Here is a 17,861-nt window from a genome sequence, read left to right as displayed (position 1 = left end):
TATTTATGTGCATATTTTTGACAAAATTGTCAGACACAGACCCCTTAAGCATAGCAAGATATTAAATAAAGGGGATATGGGTGTTTAGGCCATCTATCTATAGTATTTTGTACATTTTACTTGCATTTTGTATTTTTGTTGCAAACCACTGACTGAAAAGCAAGGCGCATATATTTCTCGGTGATGCTGTTTGAGGTAGAAGTGCTGGTGCTTATTGTCACTATAGTGAGCATTCCCAAAAAGTTGATCCTGTCCTTATGAACGTAGCGTTTCACTGGGATTTCCTTACCTGGATAATTGAGCATGCATCAAGATATAGCGAGCATTGTTTGAAATTAAGAAACGACACGATGCGATTTTATCAATATCATCAATATTTTATCAAGAAAATATTTACAAAATAAATAAACATGGAAGCGAGTTCTGTGGTTTAGTAACATGACATTCAATGAAAATAAGTCATTTATAATGTACAAAAGTTCAGCCAAAGGCAAAGGCAGCTTGTATAAAGTAATACATAGAGAACAGCAATGCCCATTGGTAGTGTACGCCGCCCCATGCACAGAGGCAAGAGTACAGACAGTGCGTGGGTCACAATTCACTCAAATGCATAGTTAGTAAGTTAATCAGTAAATATCAGTCCAGACTAAATCACCTCAGCCATCAATACAGTACGTCATCTTCTATGAAATTATAACAATCATGTTTGCAGTGTGCTAAGATGAAAGCAGATGGCTCCCCTCTGTCTGCGGCTACATGGAAAACTGAACTATATGATAGTTTTGTGTTTATAAACACAGGTTTCAGATAATCTGAGTAATCTTCATCATTTTGTATTTAATTATTTGTATCTTGTTCCCTTAGAGCTCTCTCATCTGTTTCAGGTGCTACTGTAATAAATACTATCTTGTGGTTCACTCTCCTCTTTTTTAAAATTCTTAAGTTATTTTCTGTGTAAGCTTATCAGTTTAGAAGCTTGCTAACATTCACTATTACAATCCTCTATCACTGCAACATCTGTATCAGAGCGCTTTGTGCATCGCGTTCTCCGCTCCGTGTACAGCTCAGCACTTCCGATAAACACAAAGCCGACCGCGGTGCAGCTTTGCTCTAATCAATAAGCAAAGCTCAGTGCACGGCCAGTCTACATTTCTTATATAATTTACTAACTTAGGATACACTATCACCCTGCGAGACAATTAAAAACAAAAATTCACAAGAATACACACGCTTTGAAATCATAGTGCTTGTACAAAATAAATACAACTTAATGAAAATCCAGGGGAAAAAAATTGGACACACAAAGGTAAAAACATCCAGGAATAAATTAAGTGTGCTTCATGTTTGCAAAAAAACAAAACAATGAGTCCTCTTCTTCTTTTCATCACGCTTAACAATCTTTGCAGAGCCTCCCTCTCGTCTATGTCGGGCAAACCACTGGAACAACAGCAGAGATCAATATTAACAAAGCTGCGATGGAGCCGCTGACACAGCCTCAGTATAAGGCATTAATTACAATCCAGGAGATAAAGATGAGGAAAAACAAAAGGATGTACAAGAGCAACTAAACCTATTTCTGGTGCAGGTCGAGTGATTCAAATACAGCCTTAGCTGTGATTAATAACTATTAATCCTTATAGCAGTGTCTCATATATTAAGTGCTAGGTAAACAGATCTCTATGTGAGTGGTTGTGAGTCACAGTCTGCAGGTCTGGACACTAACAACCGTGCAGGAGAGAGGGGAAGTGCGAGGGAAAGCATCGGGGTCATTCTGCACTACAGTTCAGTGGTCAAGAGGAGGCGCTCTCTCATTATGAGTAACACCACCACAACATTCATAATCGAACTGTCACAAACCTCTCCATCCAGGGCTCACACCAGAGCTACGAGTGTGGGGCAGCGATTTGTTTTGAAGAATAGCACAAAAGAAATACAGGAAGAAAAAATAAAGACATGAAACAGAAAGTGAAATGTGGACGACACAGTCAAAAGGACAGACTGCAAATATTTAAAGATACTAAAGTTCTGTACTCGGTAAACATCATGTGCACAGTGTTTACAATTCAAGTAGCATTTTTAAAATATGACCCATTGCTAAGGGTGTAATTCACCAAAAATTAAATGGGATTTCAGTGTATTTTATTTGAAATTACAATGTAATTATATTTACCTACGAATCCTTATCCAGTACACAGTGCAGAATAAAAGGGTAACAGTTCAGGTTTTTACAGGAAAGGAGACTCAAATTATACTGAGAGCAATTTTAAATAGTGTGTAAGTAACTGTAAGCAGTGGTGCACTGAACTCGTCTTTTTGCTTTATGGATGTTCCACTATTCACCTGCCCTGTTATATAACATTACAAGAAAAAACAAACTCCACCAAACATCGCAGGACGTCCATCAAGGCCCGTGAAGTCGTATAGTGATGAGTCAGTGATTATTGCATTTACAGACTTCATGCCACCCACCCATCCACCGGGCAGGGTGAAGCAAGAAATAACTACTGTGGGTGGATGACATCAGCATTTAACCCCATTAGCCTTTTATGACTGAGGGGTAAAAAACCTGATTAATATGAGTGAAAAAAAGACTAATAGAATCATTTTAATGCATATCCACAACAAGAATAAACTGGGGTTTTTAGCTATGAATACTTTTAGGTTTGTTTTTCATTTGTACATTTCAGTCATATCTTTGGTTTATTTTGTGTTTTCTACACAAAAGCCACTACACTACACTCTTCCGCAAACTTACCTGGAAGTAACACACCTCTTACAATGAATTTTGCACTACTTCAAGTAATTCACGCACTACTTAAAATGAGTTACTATGTACTTACTATATAATTTTTCTTACTTCCTATATAATGTGTTTTCTCCTGTAAAATTACAATGAAATTACTTGCAGTAAAACATTTTTCCAGTAAAAACTTGACTACTTATACTCTGTTGATACACTCCTTATTGTAGTTCATTCACCCATAAGTATGTGTAGATTAACATAATCACACTGTAATTTCAGACTAAATTATATTAATTCCAGTAAATTCCGGTTGAATTACACCCTTAGTTCAGACCCTATTATAAAGTGGTACCAAAAGTAATTTTCCAAATTTATTGCTGATTTCATTACAGTCTGAAAGTGATTTTGAAGGATCTGCTGGTGTGTTCAAAATACTTAATGAAGATTTACCAGCAAGAAACCAGATGTTAAATTTGGACTTTTACACAATCAGGTTTTATTACGTCTCCGAAAAACTTTAAGCCAACTCCACAACAGGCATATCAAAAGGTGACACATAAGGGGACGATGCTTTAATGGGGTAATAGAGAAGACCCGTTTTCATCACTGTACACAGGCCAAAGTCACCCCCTAAAGGCTTGTTTAGATGCAGGAAAACTCTCACAGTCTAGCTTGGAGTTAAAAACTCACGTTGAAGCTTTCAGAGGATTTTGTAATGAACTGAAATCAAACGAATTTGAGCATCAATGATTTACAACATATGGTTGCAGCATATATAACCGCTGCCGCGTCCCTTTGAGCTTACATCATCAGCACAGTAATAATTGACTGCTATTGATCTTTTGGGTTATGTGGAACAAGGATGACATATGCAGACATACTGCCAACACGGGATTGTTGGGAGTCTCTCTGTGATGTTATTTTACTTCAAATGCAAAGCACCCTGTGTAACAACACAAGAGAAAAGCTCACCTTTGAGAATGTAGTCTGTTAGGAGGCTGGGCACCTTGTCACTATCATCTCTCATAGCTTGCAGAACTGGGAATTGAATGAATCAGAGTTAGTAAGTCAACTGCAACAAACTGCACAGTGCAGGTGAAGCAACTTACTCTTGGTCAATATCTGGAGGTCTTCAATCGAAGGAGGATGTCCCTTCTTCTCGTAAGGGATGACTGTGGTCAAATACTGTAAAACAATTGAGAAAACACACTGATATTAAAGAAAACAACACGTTAAGCCTGAACTGAAGTGTCTGATCTTACTAATAGTTTTGAGATTGCGGAGTAGAATGGACGTTTGTGTTTTAGGGTGGTTCCCAACGCTTATTTTTCTGACGTAGCACTTGTCAGATAAACTCAAGAACCCTTGTTCAACAACACCTCTCTTATTCAAACACGTTCCTTTGAGCTCATTTCAAACTGGATTTGAACTACTTTCACTAGAGCTATTCTGTCCACATACTTTATACCCAACGTAGGTACACCCAAAGATAAACTGCAGGTGGGAACCTAGGTTTGGCATCACCATTCGAGAGCAGATGGAAAGCACAGAGAAAAGGAAAAGCACAGTAACCTGTCTCTCACTGCACCCGCTCCCAAAAGTTTGACGGAAACTGTTTTGGATAACAGAGGAGATCCCCTCCATGCTGAAGCGCTGACAAGAAAGGAAGAAAAACAAAGGGGAAAAAAGATACAGTAAATGTAGCAGACACTAGAAAAGAAAGATCTCTTTCACTCTAGCAACACCTCAGGCCTGGTGAGAATTCCTTAAAACCTGGCTGTAAAGTTAAAGTACTCACAGATGTTTTCTCCGGAAGACCTTGCGATGTCCCAGCTCCACCTTTAAGCTTCTTCTTCTTCTTGAGCGCCTCGCGGTACTCCTTCTGCCGGTTCTGCACGTCGATGAGGGCTGAGATGAAACTGTTCTTCACCTCTTTCTCAAAGTCCAGCTCATCCCTGAGAGCCAGCTGCTGAACCAGCTCCTCTGAAAACCTCCTGATCTTCATTTCAGTCTCCTCCAGACGCTCATTCAGCTCTGCAATGCTCAAGGCTTTCATCCCTGGACCACCAAAGCATATTCCCATAAATTACTAATATAATATGCAACAAAATAACTCATCATAACACACTGTTCTGATCAGCAGACACTCACTCTCCTCGTAGTCAGGGCAGCTGTTGGGCTGCTGAACGTCCACAGAGAGCATCGACAGGTCCGACTGTGACGGATTATGCTCTGCCTCCATGTCAGGAGAGTCCTGCATCATTTCCTCTATCTCCTCAATAACCTGCATCAAAGAGCCAGCTCTTAAAATAACCCATCGAGCACGAGTTATTAAACATCTGTGGAAAAGATTTCAGCCATGTTAAGCTCTGCCTATACAGGCTTGACCCAGTGTGGCTGCTTCTGGGGTGAACTATGCTGGATTCTGACAGGGCTGTGTAACGTACCTGCTCTGCTGTGAAAAGGGGCTCCTCTGCGATGCAGGAAACAATGATGGAGTGCATGTCTAGCTGATCCCTGAGCTCCTCATCGTCAGACAGCTCCAACGCGACATCTGCCTTTCTCTAACCAGGAACAGAGCAGGAGGAGGGAATTTAATCAAAGCACTAAACCCTGGCACAATGAATATTTGAGATTTGCGAGATGACCGGAGGAGGGATTTGGCATTGGAGGGAGGGGAGCCGGGTGGTGGGATGAAGGGAAAAATGAGACAGAGATAGGATGGGCCGGAAGAAGTGGGATCACTCACAGGTTTCTCCTCCAGGTTGATTGTGGGAACGTGGAGGGAGCGCGTTCGAGAACGTTTCCAGTCCACCGGCATCACATGTCCGTAGTTAGCCGTCAGAGTGTTCCAGATTCTGAGGGGACACGAGACTTTCAACCACATAGTCTTTAAAAGGCTGTCCTGCAGATTTCATTTGCCTGAACATGTTTCCAATGGGATCTGATGACTGTAAATATCTTAGCATCTGTGTTACAAACTATGTCAAGGTTGAGATCAATCAAAATAAACAAATGAACTGCAAAAAGAATGAGGCTATTTATAGTTTGAGACTGAAACTATATCTTCTTGAGGTACATATCAGGATGGACTTCATCTTTTCTTTGCATTTTTAAAGATTATTTTCTCATTTTTAATCTTTACCAACAAAAGCAACAGTTCTCCTGTTTGCAGCACTTGAGATAATCACAGCATTCCTGGAATTCCCCTTTAGCGATACATTTTTTTTACTAAAAACCAAACCTACGTTATCAGCAAGGATGTTGGTACTGACTGTGTGCACCACAGAAATACTTTTTTTAATGCTGCATCTAAAAACATAACAATCAGATTAAGCAGGTCTGATGCTTAGGTTAAAAGTATAATCCCCTACACAGCTTATCAGGTTGAAAATACCACAGATGATGACGTTTAAAAAGCGCCACTTACACCCAGAGCTGAAGCATCATGCCTCCTGATGGAGCACTTAAGCCAAGTTTCATGTTTCCTATTTAGGATTTGTTGAGGATTTTTCCACCCTTGACCTCCCATTTCTTTTCAATTTAACACTTTAAGGCTCAGTTTCCCAGACATGGATTAAGTCTAGTGTGAAACTAAAAATGTTGATTTTTCCTTTCAGTTTGTGAATAGGTTGGGAAACTGTAAATGTTTTTGGAATGAACACTTTAAAACAATCCCCAACTTCTAAATGTGGTAAAAATGCCCAAGGTGACTTTTTAAACAACCAGCAGCCTACCCTGATATGAAATTATTATTATTACATAGGCTACTTAAAAAAATATTTTAACCAGCTTTAAATATAATATCGCAGTTATTTTGCAACAAATGTATCTCTTAAAAATATCACAAAGATGTTGATTTTAGAAATGGGTTAAAAATAAAACAACTGTGAGTATCGGCCAATATCGATCTTTAATATAGGGCACATAAGATTAATCTGAACTAAAGTTTACTCAGTTTGAATATCTTGATAACAGGTGATGTGTCGATGCCTTTACTTCCTATTTTAAATGTTCCCAACATGTCTTTCCGTGTTTTTTAAACTGTATTGGAGCCTCCACATGCACACTGGATGGGAAACACGCAGCCTGCCGTAGACAGGCCGTGGACTCACTCGTCTTTCTCCAGCAGCGTGTCCTCGGCGATCACGGCCACGGGAGCGATGCTCTCCGTCTTGGCGTCAAAATTTTGGAAGCACGTGGTTAACTTCTCATCGAAATCGTTCACCAGATCCTCCATGGACCGGAACCCCGCGTTCTCTCTAGGGGAGAAGCTGCTGTCGTGCAGATCATCATCATCATCACCGCCAAACAGGAGCGACTCGGGCGCCGCTTCGCTCGCGGCGGCGGCGACACGGCCTTTCTGCGGCAGCAGCCCTTCCTGTGACACCATGCTCGGATCACCCAGGTTCGGCCAGTCGTCGTCGAAATGTGCAATAGGTGCAGCCATAGCCCGGACCGGCCTAGTCGCCCCGGGTGGATGATAGATGTGTTGTTGTTGTGGGACTGGCAGGCCTCCGCATCCTCCCTGTCTGCCCGCTCTCTGCCCACAGCGAGCCTGCGCCGGGCCGCCTAGCGGCGAGACGCGGAATATAAACAGGTCACGGTGACGTGGGGTCTGAACAACAACGTGATTATTAAAAGCAATAAAAACGCATCGTGATCATTTATCACTACTGACCCGATACAATGGCGAGTTTATACCCTTTTTTGGGGTGTGTTAAAAAATCTCACACCGTGTTAGATTTTAACACATGTGCTGTATCTGCTCAGGGACAACACGTGTCAATTTTAACACAAAATAATGTGTCTGCTCCTTTAACACATCTTCTGTGTCAAGTAAGTCAACACAAAGACGTGTTATTTTGACACAAAGATAAAACATAGTAAAACATGTAAATTTCATTTTTTTTAAGAAATGAGAAAAAGATGTGTATATATAGTATACATTTATTGATCCATTTTATACTTGGCACATTATTATTTATTACAAACAGAATAAACGACAGTTTTCAGAATCTTTTAAATTAAAATCTATTAAAGTCAATTTTAACCAAGTCTATATTACTAAATTTATATATCAAAACAATTTCTATTCGACAGACTCATTAATATGTGGCTAACGTTCTAGCTCTCTAGATTATTAAAATGTCAAAAATAAACCTTTGAAATAGTGCAATTATCATATATATTCTGAAATAATCATGTCCAGACAATACATGAATGCAGTTTTTTTTAAAGGTAACAGTTGTAATCTTCAACAAATTGTCAACATTTAACAAATATGCAGCTGTGTGCAAACAAAAAAACATTTACATTTCGCCGAATATAGCATCCAAGGTATACAACGGTGTACCTTGGGTTCAAATACAGCTTAATGGTATCAAAGCTTGTCATTATATATAATTATATATATATATATAAAGTGATACACATGTTGAACCTGATCCACAGCACATGTCAGTCCATCATTCAGAGGAATGGTTACTTTGTCATTCTGGACTGAAACTGTCGGACCTCTTTGTAGTGTATGCCATTGTGCATTTGACCCAGACAGCCTCCTTTCATCAGGCAGTCCTGTTCGAAGCTCATCTCACTCTAAAGAAGTAGGTTACAACTAGGGCTGCCACGATTAGTCGACTAGTCACGATTATGTCGACTATCAAAATCGTCGACAACTAATTTAATAGTCGACGCATCGTTTGAAACTTTGTAACATCCCAAAAGACGCAGGAATAAGTAGTAGGATTTAAGAGTGTAATAACGGACTGAAACAGGAGATGGCAGCACTGCATGTACAAGGATGCCAGCTGCTGTTAAACCCTGAAGAAGAAGAAGGAACTGTGTCCCAGAATTCGTGGTGCAGCCCAGCGCAGCCCTGCTCAGTTTCCAACAATGGCGGCAGCTAGTTAGTTTTAATATTACTCTTATTATTCTTTCTGGGTCACAAAATAAACGTTTAACATATTTTCAGGCGAGAATGTAGCTGTGTAAACTAGAGATGGCACGATACCACTTTTTTATGTCCGATACCGATACCAATATCATAAATTTAGATATCTGCCGATACCGATATGAATTTAAATGAGAATAAGAAAGGAAAGTATGTCTTTGTGCCCCCTTTTCCCTGTTCATGCCCTATCGGCCCCCCTGGCTAAACTTTGCTAGATCCGCCCCTGCACAGTTACCAGCAGTCAGCTACATAGAAAAAGATCCTGGTCTAGAAAGTAATATTAAATAAATTCTAACAACAGCTTATCAAGCTTAAACGTGCTGCTGTTGTTCAGCTGCTGGTTTCCTCTTTCTGGCGCGAAGTGGGCGATAAACAAAAGCCGATCAGCTGATCATTGATCAGTATCACGATTGAAGTAGCAGCAGGAGAGGGAGAGGCAGTCGCTCCATATATCGGTTGTTAAGCTTAACGTGGAAATGCTTTACAAACATTCAGAGATGAACTTACACACTTGCTTTACTTCTCTCTGGGATCACTTCCTCGGAGATGAAATGCCGGATTGGTAGCGAGGCGACAAATACACACAGCCGCTCTATCACGTGACACATATTGCGCCAATGTGCTATGGTTATGAGCTGAGTTACGCCATGTCGCCATGTTTGTGAGGTGCTTTTTTGATATTTAATGGATCGGATTACATTTTTTATTTCTCTCCAATCCAGTAATTTACGTCAGTATTGGACCGATACCGATACGTAATATCGGATCGGTCCATCTCTAGTGTAAACCTTAAATATTTGCACAGTTTATCAAGACACCACATATTCAAAAGCACTCTGATGTTTTCGGCGGTGTCTGTTACCCACCAGCTCGATAGTTAACTGGGGTTCAAGGCTCACTAGAGTCCGTGAGAACACCGGACTCCCGGCAAATCGTTTTCAAACCCACCGCCGTCTTTCGCTACTCAGGTTAAACATATATAAGTCACTTAGATAACTTAAAATGTTATTGTTTGGCCTTTTTCAGTATTTTCTTGGTTCCTGAGTAAATCGGTTTGGCTGAGATTAAAGTTATAGTTTTTACACAGCTGAATAAACGTCAAGCAGACAGCTGATTATGAGAAGTGTGAGATGCTCAAGAATATACTCCGGTTTCCCGTTATATTATAGATAGCAAGGAGTTTACTAAACCTCACCGAAACAATCTGCAGATTTCATTAAAATTTAATAAACTATCATCTTGTCTTTATCTTTAGTTAGCACATACCTTAAACACTTAAAGCTGTAAGCTAAAGATAGTTATATAAGAGCAGATGCGTGCTGGTGCAATAAGCTGTACGGATGCATGATCTGATTAGTCGACTAATTGCAAAAATAATCGGTGACTAGTCGACTATGAAAATAATCGTTTGTGGCAGGCCTAGTTACAAGTGTGAGGACCACACAAACAAGGAGGTGAACAGATACAAAGCACGACATTCAAATGAGACAAATTTCTATTTGTGCAACAATATTACACCCATTTTTTTTTTTACATTGCAATTGAAATGACACCAGTGGAATGATTGTAACATTTATAATACAGTTTTTCTCAGTCGCTTTGGTGCGTTTCTCAGATCAGAATTGAAATTCTCATAACTATTAGTTCAACCTCCACAACACTCAGTCATTTGTGCACATCATAGTAGCAATTTCTCCTCTCTCTGAACAAACTGCAAATGATCTTGGACATGAATCAGTTGCTTCCATACATTTCCCTGCTGCTTTCTGACATTTCCATTTGCTTATGTCATGTCAGTCAAAAGTAATCATACCTATGGATGCTGAATAGTCGTTCCCAATAAAACTAATAGTCATACATCCATTGCTTGAGTCATCACACACAAAATTGTTGAACTAGTTATCACATGCCAAATATTGGCCATCTGTCAAGCAAATCCTATACCTTTCTGTATCATTGTTCCTGGAAATGTCTCCGAAATTGAACAGTTGATCTCAGGTGAATTACAGCTGTCACTCATGAGGAGGCGTGTGAAAGTTTAGTCGTAACCAATGACAAACAACTTGTTCACTGTCAATTATGGATGAATCCTGTGAATCCCCAATTGGCAAGCATATATAAACTGCGCAGGAGCTAGTGTGTACCATTTCTACACTTCTGTGACACAAAATGGAAGGTCAGCACCGTGGAAGAGGGGTGAGGATGCGGGGAGGAAGGGGAGGGGGAAGAGGGAGAAGAGGCAGATATAGGCGGATTCCTAATGAAATAAGGGCTACAATTGTGGACCATGTTGTCAATCACGGCCTCACCATGGAGGAGGCTGGTCGAAGGGTGCAACCCAATATTGGAAGAACTACTGCCAGTTCAATCATTCAAACATTCCGTAGGGAAAACAGGTATGCAAACAGTAATACACTGTACTGTACTGTGCCATCTCAGACACATCACATGTTACTGTACTGTATTTGCAATTTCACAAAAAGTTCACTCTGCACCACATAGGATTGTAAGACAACCTCGCGGAGGCGGAAGAGGGCCCCTTTTTACCCCACAGCAAGAAGAAGCCATTTGTGCAATGGTCATTGCAAACAATGCAATAAAGCTGAGAGAAATACAAAGCGCTGTCATAGAGAATTACACGGTATTTGGCAATATTGAATCTGTTTCAATTTCAACAATTGACAGAGTACTCAAGAAAAATGAAATCCACATGAAGCAATTGTATAAAGTGCCATTTGAACGAAACAGTGACAGGGTGAAGGAGATCCGTCACCAGTATGTGCAGGTAAAGCTGGTCTTCTATGTTCTGCACTGCAAACTGTTTTACAGTACTTCGTAGTTTCATGCAGTACACTTGCAATTCCACAGCACATACTCTACAATGTGTTTTACCAAATGCATGCATTACTGTTTGTTACTGTACACAGGCATATTGTGACATTGCATTTCTGTCTCTCTCTAAAGCGTGTACTGGAGCTGGAAGCCAGGGAAACACTGCACACATTCATATACAGTTTTTCTCAGTTGCTTTGGTGCATTTCTCACAACAGAATTGATCTCTGCACCACTACTAAGGCTCTTCTCAAAACAATTAGTGCAAACTGCAAAACATGGTGGATAACTTGCAAAAGTGAGTCACTTCATCAAAAAGAAAAGTCAGTTGTTCAAAATAAGTAGTCAATGCTTCAAAAGCAAGTCCCTTAATCAAAACAGATAATATATTCATCAAAAGCAAGTACTTATATCAAAGTGTCAGGGCTGTCACAATTACAAGTCATTACACCAGCACCTTTGGTCACAAAATCAAATGGTTTGAACATGTTCTCATTGTGACGGATTTCTTTGTAGGTGCTCCCCAATGACATGTCAAGTCTGGACAGCATCCATGGCATGTTGAAAACCATAAATTGTAAAGGAAAATCAAGACACTTCATATGCACTCTTGATAATATTTAATTGAAACTGTTCACAGCATTGTGCAACTGGGGAAATACAGCAAATCAAACATTTTACAGCAAACATAAACTCACTTAGACAGTAAACCTTACTGCAGTAGTTATGAAACAAAACCCTGAAAAACAGACACTGCTGCATATCAATCATTGATATCTAGACACTCCCGTCTGTCTGCCCACATATTTGCATCAACATCACAGCGAATGTCAGCTCTATCGATGCATCAGGGAAAGTATCTTCTGGAGTGTCGAATCCACCCTCTGCAGGACGCTGCTGTGATGTCATCACAAGCTGCATCCATAGCTGCTAGCAGGGTCATTTGGGTATGTGGATGCCTGTCATATACCTTCCACCTCCAGGAAGAGAAAAACTCCTCAATTGGATTTAGGAATGGAGTGTAAGGAGGAAGAAACTCCATAAGCATCCTGTCGTGTGCTGCAAACCACTGCCTGACTACAGCAGAGTGATGGAAGCTAACATTATCCCAAACCACTACATACATTGTCCGATTGTCACCAGGATCATCCCTTTCATTTTGTGGGATTAGGTCCCTATAAAGAGCGTCCAGAAAAGCCAACAGGTGTTGTGTATTGTATGCACCAATACGAGGAATATGGGTGTGAACGCCATTTTCTGAGATTGCTGCACACATTGTAATATTTCCTCCTCGTTGGCCTGGGACATCAATGGTGGCTCTTTCTCCAATGTGATTTCGTCCACGCCATCTGCCTTTTGCGAGATTGAATCCCGCTTTGTCAAGATATACAAACGTGTGCAGGGGTTCCCTGGCTTCCAATTCCAGGATACGCTATACAAAGGATGAGAATGAAAAAGTCTGTAATGGTGCATTTCGCACAACAGATTGTACAGTTTGAATTGTTAATAGGATTACAGTAACATGCATAAATGTAAGTGCAGGACATGGCCTAAACTTTTACAGTAAACAGAGGTACATATGCAAACATGTTTTACCTGTACATACTGGTGACGGAGCTCCTTCACTCGTCACCTGTGACTGGGTAGAAGAGGCTTTTCATTGGTTGCAAGTAAGAGTAACACACACCAATTTTCATTAGTGTGAGATAAGGTTCACCTGAGAAAAGTAATTGCATGGGGGCCCGGCCCTGGAGCAGGGTGCCGCCGGTGCATCGAGCCGCCTGGGGGGCTCTTCAACTGGTGGGGGGGATGGTCACATCTTGCAGGAGCTTTCTTCTCTCAGGAACTCTCTGCAGGAGGGGGAGATACAGGAGAGGTGGAGGAAGATCTCAGCCTGGGCGTTTACCGTCTTATGTAGTCTGGAAGATGTGTGGTTGGTGGGGTGGGTACAGTTTTCTCTGTGGTGGGGTTGGGTGGACTGTCCAGGGCTCTGTGGAGCCGGGGGGCGCTACTGCACTGGGCCCCGGTCTGATGGGCCTGGGCCCCCCTTCCCTGGCGGGTCGCGGAGGGTGGGAGTGCCTACTGGGGTCAGCGGGGGAGCTGGCCCCAGGGAGGGGTTACCTGCCCCTCCCTTCCTTCCCTCCCCATCTCCAGCTGCCTCCCTCTTCCCGCTCCTCCACAACCACCCACACATGCAGGGCCTTGGAGTGGGGGTATGTCACCAGGGTGCAGAGGAGGCTACCCCCCCCCCCTGTCCCCTTCTGGCTGCCTCTGCCTCAATTTTATCCCACAACTTAGACATTCACATTATTCACACTCTCATTACACATACATATAGGATCTTGGGGGTGGGCACAATCACGGAGTCCAAATCACCATCAGGGTGTACACCTCACCCCTGACGTCGTTGCCCACCTCTCAATTTTAAATACACTTAGTCATTGAGGGTTAGCAGGAGGGACTATGCGCTTACCTGCTGCTCCTTGGCAGGTAGCTCCATGCCCTCCTGGGTTTTAATTGCACCTTAGAACACATATGCATCAACACTACAACGAGCGAGTGGAGGGAGGTTTGGAGTCTTCTCCCACCCCCATTCTCTGCGGCCTGCTGGAGCGGGAGGGCTAGTAGGAGGAGTTGGCCGTCCGACTGCGGTCTGGGGTGTGGGGCCTCCCTGCTGCTGCGGAGTCGGGGTGGTCTGCCTCTCCCCACCGCAGGGAAAAGGGTAACACCACCTGGGTCTGGGTGCAATTCCCCCCTCCAGGGGCAAGGGTACCTAGACCCGGTTTGTAGAGTACGCTTGGGGAGTGTGATTGTGTGTACAGCGTCTCTTTATGTCTGTCTCCACGTTGGTTGAGTGTGGAGTAAGTGTATATGAGAGCATGAGGGTGGGAATGGATGTTTGTGTCTGTGTGTGCCTGTATGTCTGTGCCTATATGTCAGGTTGGGTATCAGACGCCACCTCTCTGGGGACACCTCAGGCCCTCCAAGGATTGGAGGCCTATCTCCACCCACCACCACTTCCCCTGCCGGTGGCGGACTCCCTCAGGTGTCGGTGTGTTGGTGGTTCTTTGTGTCTGGGGGTGGGCGTCCGGGTACACACCGGCTCACTCCTTGGCGGCCGCTTGTCGGGGCCTGGGGCCTGGGGCTCGCTCGGGCCCCTTTGGAGGTGGGGTGCCCCCGGCCTCTCGGCCTAGGGCTCGGTCACTCAGGCGCAGCTGGGGGCCGGCGGAGCTCACGGGCGCGTCACTGCAACTCCCCCTGACTTCTGCTCCGCGGCTGCTGAGTGAGCCCTCATCTGGGACTCTCCTCAGCTCTTTCTGGGACAGTGGCGCAGCTGCCCCTCTGTTGGTCTTCCATGGTCTCTTGTGTTCTGGGGGCCTCTGGATGTCTGGAGTTTTGATCTCCTCCATACCCGCTTCACACCCTGGAGGACGGGGCTGTGGCCCCCCCACACTCCCTAGCAGATCATTACATGGAGAAACCTTTGGAATGCAAGCATGCTGATCCACACAGGTATGCACACATGGGTATTCACAGACGCGGACTAAAGCTTTCTTGGCTGCTGCCTCAAAGCACACTGTGCGCTGTCTATCTTGCGTGCTGCACAATATCGTTTATTACTTAGTAAATACTGATATCTATGACTAGCTAGTTTATTGTGATGGTGCTTTGTTTTCTCTATTATTATGTTGCTCTTTGTTGTTTGCTGTCTCCTCTGTTTGTTTTTGTTTGTTTGTTTGTTTGTTTGTTTTTCTCCATACAGGTGACCCAGGAGTTTTTTTTTTTTCTCTCTCTCCCCCCCCCCTTCTCACCGTCTCTTCTCCCCTTTGGTTTTCTTTCTTTCTCTCCCCCTCTCTCTCTCATTCATTCCCCCTGTCCTATTTATTAAAAAAAAAAAAAAAAAAAAAAAAAGACAAAGGATGAACTGAAGCTCTGCCATCACGTAATGTCGCATACTGCTGTTTCTGATGTCATTTAGAAAAAAAAAAAAAAAAAAGAGAAAAGTAATTTATGGAGATTTTCATGGAAACTCCTTAAAAATAGGGTTTTCAAAATGGGTGTACAAATTGTTTGACAAGATGTTCAACAATTTTGAGTGCACTGACACAAGCAATGAAATGAAGACTATTAGTTGTGAGGACAATGACTATTAAGCCGGTACAAGTATAAATAATTGTGACATTCATGATAAAAGCAAGGAGATAGTGATGAATAGCAAGTCAAAAGTGACCATTCTTTAGATATTTGTACTTACTCAACTGCTTCATGTCCAAAGGCATTTGCACAAGGTTGTGCCAAAACAACTACATGTTGTGGAGGTTGAACTAACTATTGTGCAAAGTTTAATTCTGTTGTGAGAAATGCACCAAAGCAACTGAGAAAAACTGTATGTTGATGAGGCAGGTTTCAATCTGGCCAAAGGCAGAAGGCGTGGAAGAAATCGCATTGGACAGAGGGCAACCACTGAAGTCCCTGGTCAGCGCGGAGGGAATATTACCATGTGTGCAGCCATCTCAGACAACGGCGTCCTCACCCATATCCCCCTTCTTGGTCCATACAATACCCAACATCTCCTGACATTTTTAGACACTCTTTACAGGGACCTAGTCCCTGAGAATGAGAGAGGTGGAGGCCAACTCAGCAAGTATGTTGTTGTCTGGGATAATGTCCGTTTTCACCACTCCCATCTGGTCAGAGAGTGGTTTGCAGCACATGACAGAATTCTGGTTGAATATCTCCCTCCATATTCCCTATTCCTTAATCCAATAGAGGAGTTTTTCTCTGCCTGGAGGTGGAAAGTTTATGACCGGCATCCACATGAGCAAATGGCCCTGCTAGCAGCCATGGATGCAGCATGTGACGACATCACAGCAGGGTCCTGCAGAGGATGGATTCGCCACTCCAGGAGATACTTTCCTCGCTGCATTGCGAGGGATAACATCTGTTGTGATGTAGATGAAAATATGTGGCCAGACAGACAGGAACGTCTGGATGTGCCAGAATGATTTACTGTACTGTTACATGTGCTGTTTATTGTTCACATTAGTGCACAGCTCTACCAAATGGGTGATTTTAAGTTTACATGTATTCTACAGTGAACAAGTGACTGTAGCATATTTTTCTTTTGCACAATTCTGTAGGATTACAAACACTTCTACACAATGGAAATGTGAAACGTACGTATTCAGTGTCTCAGTTACTCCCAAGACTCCCATAACATCTACAGTGACTTTACTGCACATTTCAGATGGCTGTACAGGTAGGCCATAGTGCTGTCGTCAGCATTTTCAGGTGTCACCAATTGTTTTTGCAATGGGAAACACTGAAATTATAAACTGTCATAGTGGAAACATGACAATGCCATTTGACTATCTTGTTCATAAAGATGGTGTCAAGACTTTTCATTTTGATGGCACTGACAGTTTCATTGACATGGATACTTGCTTTTGAGGTATGGATAATCAATTCTGTGCATGTGACGTGCTTTTGCAGGCTATCCACTAGGTTTTGCAGTTTGCACTAATTGTTTTGGGAAATGCACTAACTGCTGTGCAAATGTTAATGGTGTTCTGAGGAACGCACCAAAGCAACTGAGAAAAACTGTAAATAAGTTGGCTGAGGTTTTTGCTGGTAGCACATGATTATACACCCTTTTTTCTCTTTCTGTATCAACAGAACCAGATCCTTACATACAGATTGCTGAACTGAGGAAGAATATATATATATATTTGTTCGACTACTCCGCCTAGGCTCGACAGTGCAGCCTAGGCGGAGTAGTCGAACGCAGATTCACTGAGCGCTCAACACAGACAGCATCGTCAGAAGGAAAGTTGATAAAATAAATTACAAATTTTGTATTGTTCGATACATATGCGTACCGAACCGAAAGCACTGTATCGAACGGTTCAATATCGATACGAGTATCGTTGCACCCCTAATAGATAGATAGATAGATAGATAGATAGATAGATAGATAGATAGATAGATAGATAGATAGATAGATAGATAGATAGATAGATAGATAGATAGATAGATAGATAGATAGAAAGGCAATAAAGTGATACTGCCTGGTTGCACTCTTTAGATCACCGATGCATATCCCCTGGGGTTGGTGTGTTGTGGATGATGCTTCAGGATCACTGCAAAGTGATGCAATACTTGTTCCAGTCTTGGAGACAGGGAAGATAAAGATAGATTTTTAGAGAGACTAAAATAAATTCTGAATAATAATTCAATTGATTTCATCCTTGTAGTTGCTACTTGGCAAATAAATCTGATCCTGACTAATTGTTAATAACTGTTGAAACACATTTTATGACTTAGGAAGCGCGA

The 17,861-nt window shown here is 42.3% G+C and overlaps 1 protein-coding gene across 3 annotated transcripts; it reads right to left on the bottom strand.

Annotated features, from left to right (window-relative positions):
• Positions 1-356: 356 nt before the first annotated feature.
• fez2a (fasciculation and elongation protein zeta 2a) lies at positions 357-7,324 on the bottom strand. Of its 3 annotated transcripts, XM_080307770.1 has the most exons (10): positions 6,859-7,317; positions 5,493-5,601; positions 5,191-5,307; positions 4,895-5,027; positions 4,542-4,801; positions 4,316-4,396; positions 3,853-3,928; positions 3,716-3,781; positions 1,858-1,883; positions 357-1,437 (listed from the first exon to the last, which is right to left on the bottom strand). In XM_080307770.1, the coding sequence occupies exons 1-9, from the start codon at positions 7,191-7,193 to the stop codon at positions 1,873-1,875; spliced, it is 1,188 nt and encodes a 395-aa protein (XP_080163896.1). In that variant the 5' UTR covers positions 7,194-7,317; the 3' UTR covers positions 357-1,437; positions 1,858-1,872. The 3 variants fall into 3 exon arrangements, with proteins under 3 accessions (XP_080163896.1, XP_026041525.2, XP_026041526.2); XM_026185740.2 differs by lacking the exon at positions 1,858-1,883 and having other exon boundaries at positions 6,859-7,324; XM_026185741.2 differs by lacking the exons at positions 1,858-1,883; positions 4,316-4,396 and having other exon boundaries at positions 6,859-7,318.
• Between the last annotated feature and the right edge of the window lie 10,537 nt (positions 7,325-17,861).

Source organism: Astatotilapia calliptera, chromosome 11 (genome assembly GCF_964374335.1).
Source record: "Astatotilapia calliptera chromosome 11, fAstCal68.1, whole genome shotgun sequence".
Taxonomy (NCBI): domain Eukaryota; kingdom Metazoa; phylum Chordata; class Actinopteri; order Cichliformes; family Cichlidae; genus Astatotilapia; species Astatotilapia calliptera.
This window is presented reverse-complemented; position numbering and strand designations above follow the sequence as displayed.